Source organism: Culex pipiens, chromosome 2 (genome assembly GCF_016801865.2).
Source record: "Culex pipiens pallens isolate TS chromosome 2, TS_CPP_V2, whole genome shotgun sequence".
Lineage (NCBI taxonomy): Eukaryota > Metazoa > Arthropoda > Insecta > Diptera > Culicidae > Culex > Culex pipiens.
In genome coordinates this window covers 6,221,432-6,225,326 of record NC_068938.1, presented here as the reverse complement: position 1 = coordinate 6,225,326, position 3,895 = coordinate 6,221,432, and the positions used below count along the sequence as shown (strand labels likewise).

The window sequence follows — 3,895 nt, the reverse complement described above, 5'->3', positions numbered from 1 at the left end:
TGCTAACCATCGCAATACCGTCAGTGGACATTGGGTCGGGGAGTGAGATTGGGTCAAAGTGACTGCTAAAGGATTTTACCATTTTTCAGGTTCTTCTCAAAAAAACTTAAATCTGTTTAAAGGGTTGTGTAGAAATTTGTTTATGAGAACTTTCCTGAAAAAATCACGTTTCTAGAACAAATCCTGACATTTTGGATGCTTTTCAAGTACGTTTTGGCTAAAAATGCCCTCTTGTTGAGCTTTAGTAGGACCCATAAACTACTCAAAAGTGATTTAGAATGTTAAAATCCAAGATGGCGGCTGAAATGGCAAAGGCGAAATATAAAAGAATGCATTTTTTTATTTTATATGCAATCAAATTTGACTAAAATGTGGTTGCAGAACTCGAATTTGATGTAAAACATTTTTTTTTGCATCGGTCATTTAAAAGTAATAAATTTGCTTCTAATTTTCTGAACTTATAAATTTGCAAAACATATTTAAGCGCTGAAATTTGACATTTAGTATCTGAATGAATTTGCTCATTACTTTAAAAAATAATATTTTTCTATCCCTTAAAAAGTTAACCATCAAATTGATGTAAACGCTCTAAAAACCTTTGAACTTTAAAACAAAATTGAGTTTTCTTTTGTTAATTTGAAGCCAACAATTCAGGTTTTTCCGATTTCTTTTCTGAATCGAAATATGGATTCTTTAAAATATAAATTTTATATGAAAACTAATTCAATTCAAACAAAAACTAAACTTTAAGGATTAAAGGCAATCAAGTAAGTTGATGTCTTCCTATTTCAAAAATGGCCGAACTTGCGGACCCAATACTGCAACAATCTTTGATCTAAGTGCAACAATATTCAATCTTTGCTTATAATAATTTGTTAAAAAGTTCTTTTGGGGATGAATTGAAAAAATATCTTAGTTTAAAAAAACTTAGATAAATATGTAGAATACAAATCTTGGAATAAAATAATCTAGTTGATGTGCACCATTAAATGAATTCAAAGCAAAAATATGTATAATTACAAAAGAGGAAAAACCAAAAAACACGATAAATTATCAATAATTGATTACTACTGAAGCATTTATAACAGATAAATTGTCCTTTGTTTTCCAATGAAAAAAAAAATGTTGTTTCGAAACAATTTATCGTTTTTTACAATTCTATATTTAAATGAGCGTGTAGACTTTTTTCTGAATACAAAATTTAGCAAACAAATTATATATTTTAGAATAGAATTAGAAAAAAATTGAAAAAAAAAGTTTCACCTTTTTTCAATAAGGCTGGTGCAATTGTTTTTTTGATATTTTCTTAAACTGTAAAGAATTATATTATTTTCAACAACACTTCAGAATACAGCGCTGTAAAATAGTAACAAAAACTTATACAGATTTTAATTCATTTTATTTAACAAATCATTTTGGAATCATCTCCGACTCAGACTAACATTTAAAGTTGGCAAAATTCCTCAACAATATGGATTAACGACCTACAACTAATCAGTCAACTCTTCTTCAGAACAGTCCCCAGTGCTTCTTCTGGTGGACCTCCTTGATGTGGACGGTCACCGGAACGTGCTTCTCGATGTAAACCGGCTTCTTCACGTACACAGGGACGGGCTTCTCGACATGAACTGCGTACGGCTTGGGCACTTCGACGTACTCCTTCTGGACAACGGGGACCTTCACCTCAACCGGGTACGGAACTGGGCGATCAACGTGAACCGGCACCTTCTTCTCGACGTAGACCGGAACTTTCTTCTCCACCACCACGGGGACCTTCTTGACGACCTCAACCGGGTAGGGGACGTTCACCGGATATGGCACGTGCTTCTCGACCTCCACCGGGTACGGCACGTGGACGTTCTTGGTGATGATCTCCTTGTGGTGCACGTCGACCACTTCTCCGTGGTGATGATCGTTGAAACCGAAGTCATGATGATCGTCCAACTCCCACAGGCCACGTTTGTCCTTCTTGGAGGAGTCGACTGCCGCGCTGGAAGCGATGGCCAGGGCCATGGACAACACTACGAATGCCTGTTGAGATTCGGGGACGTTATAGGACGAAGTTACGATATGGTCTTCAGACTTACCTTCATGTCTATGTAAGCTCGATTGATTTTCGGGACTGAACTAAGCTGGTGAGATGATCGCTAGTGACTGATGACTTAGCAGGTGATTTTGGGCGGTTTTTATATTGTTAAAATTACTCAACAATCGCAATTGTGCTTTGATCACTTTTCTTGCACGGTTAGTTGATTCGTTGAAGATCCAATCAACGGTTTTCTTTCGCGATGAAGGTCGTCTAGATGCATTTAATTGAACTTTTCACAGTTTGACTCAAATTAATCGCACACAACTTCCAGCAGTTCAAACATTGAGCACCCCATTTTTTGGCGTGGGAGTTGTGTCCCATTTCGTCATGTGATTAGTCAAATTTATATGCTGCCCCCCTCAAACATCACAGCTGGTTCTTCTTCAAACAAAGCTAATTTAATGCTTTCACAGTGTGTTTGGCCAGAACGGCAAATACACTTAACCAGAGAATTTAGTATGTGGAACTGTTCGGGTTAGACGAGGTGGCGGAAATCCGAGAGGTTGTTTTCTCCAAAGAAAAGAATAGTAAATATCGAGGTAATTGAAAGCGAATACCACCAATCACACACTCACACACATACAGAGTGGGGCACACCAACGTTTGTCACACATACAATCAACAGAGAGAGAGAGAGAGAAAAAAAGCTCGTCCGAGTTGGGTCCGATTGGGGAATTGAGGTTGACAGGCTTGATTGGGATTAAGCTCGAGGATTTTTTTATGTTATTTTTTCTGTTTGTTTGGTTTGGGGTTCCCCACATTCACATACCAGTGATTTTGGGAAGGGTTGCCGGACAGGAAGGGGTTTGAATCGATTTCGGGCGACAATATCGGGCTGCTGCTGTTGTTGTATGGGCCAGGCCGAACGGCCAGCCGGCTAGCGGGCCATTTGTCCGTTTGCTGTGACGAAGGCCTCACAGAGTGCACATTTCAATCGGGGTTTAGCTCGCCTTTGGTTGGGTACTTGAGATGGTCAAGATCGGATTTATTTCACTACTTTAATATTTTTATTTCGTCAAATTGCACAATGCTCTATTATCTAAGTTTTATAAGTAATTTTCTAGAATTTCAAGTTTTTACGAGAATTTAAGTTTTGTATTTTTTTTTTTAATTTGAATGAAACTTTATTCATGCAATTCCTATATCAAAAGCCAAGTTTCATAACTCGTGATGTTTTAAGCAAACCCCTTATGTCTATATATCAAAATTTTTGTAATTGTCTGATCTACAACTTTGTAGAACATTGTTACACTCTAAAAAATAACCCTGCAAAGTTAGAAAAAACACGTTTTTTTTAATTTGAATGAAACTTTATTCATGCAATTCCTATATCAAAAGCCAAGTTTCATAACTCGTGATGTTTTAAGCAAACCCCTTATGTCTATATATCAAAATTTTTGTAATTGTCTGATCTACAACTTTGTAGAACATTGTTACACTCTAAAAAATAACCCTGCAAAGTTAGAAAAAACACGTAATTTTAAATGAAAATTTTTGTTCTAAATGAAAAAATGATTCTTCTGGGTCAATGTAGACTCGAAAATTACAATTCCCATAAAATGACATGTTCCAAAATTTCTTACAGTCGAGTAACGGAAAATGGAAGAATTTAAAAAAAATATTTTTTTTTTCGATGAAAAATACGTTTTTTCGGATTTTTGAGTACGCCATCAAATCGGGCGTCTAATTTTACATAAAGTGCCTTTGACACCAAATTATTGAAAAACACCTCTTTTTTCGCATGTTCAAAAATGGAAGGGGTCGTACCGCCCCTCCTTTACGAGATATCAAAAAACGGACCTCGGA

At 36.3% G+C, this 3,895-nt stretch overlaps 1 protein-coding gene across 1 annotated transcript; it reads right to left on the bottom strand.

Annotated features, from left to right (window-relative positions):
- Window positions 1–1,443: 1,443 nt before the first annotated feature.
- Window positions 1,444–2,642, bottom strand: LOC128092992 (mantle protein-like). Its single transcript, XM_052708317.1, has one exon. The coding sequence runs from the start codon at window positions 2,011–2,013 to the stop codon at window positions 1,510–1,512; it is 504 nt and encodes a 167-aa protein (XP_052564277.1). The 5' UTR covers window positions 2,014–2,642; the 3' UTR covers window positions 1,444–1,509.
- Window positions 2,643–3,895: the final 1,253 nt, after the last annotated feature.

Coding starts and splice junctions, on each gene's coding strand:
- LOC128092992 (XM_052708317.1), bottom strand. CDS start 2,013: ATGGCCCTGGCCATCGCTTCCAGCGCGGCAGTCGACTCCTCCAAGAAG.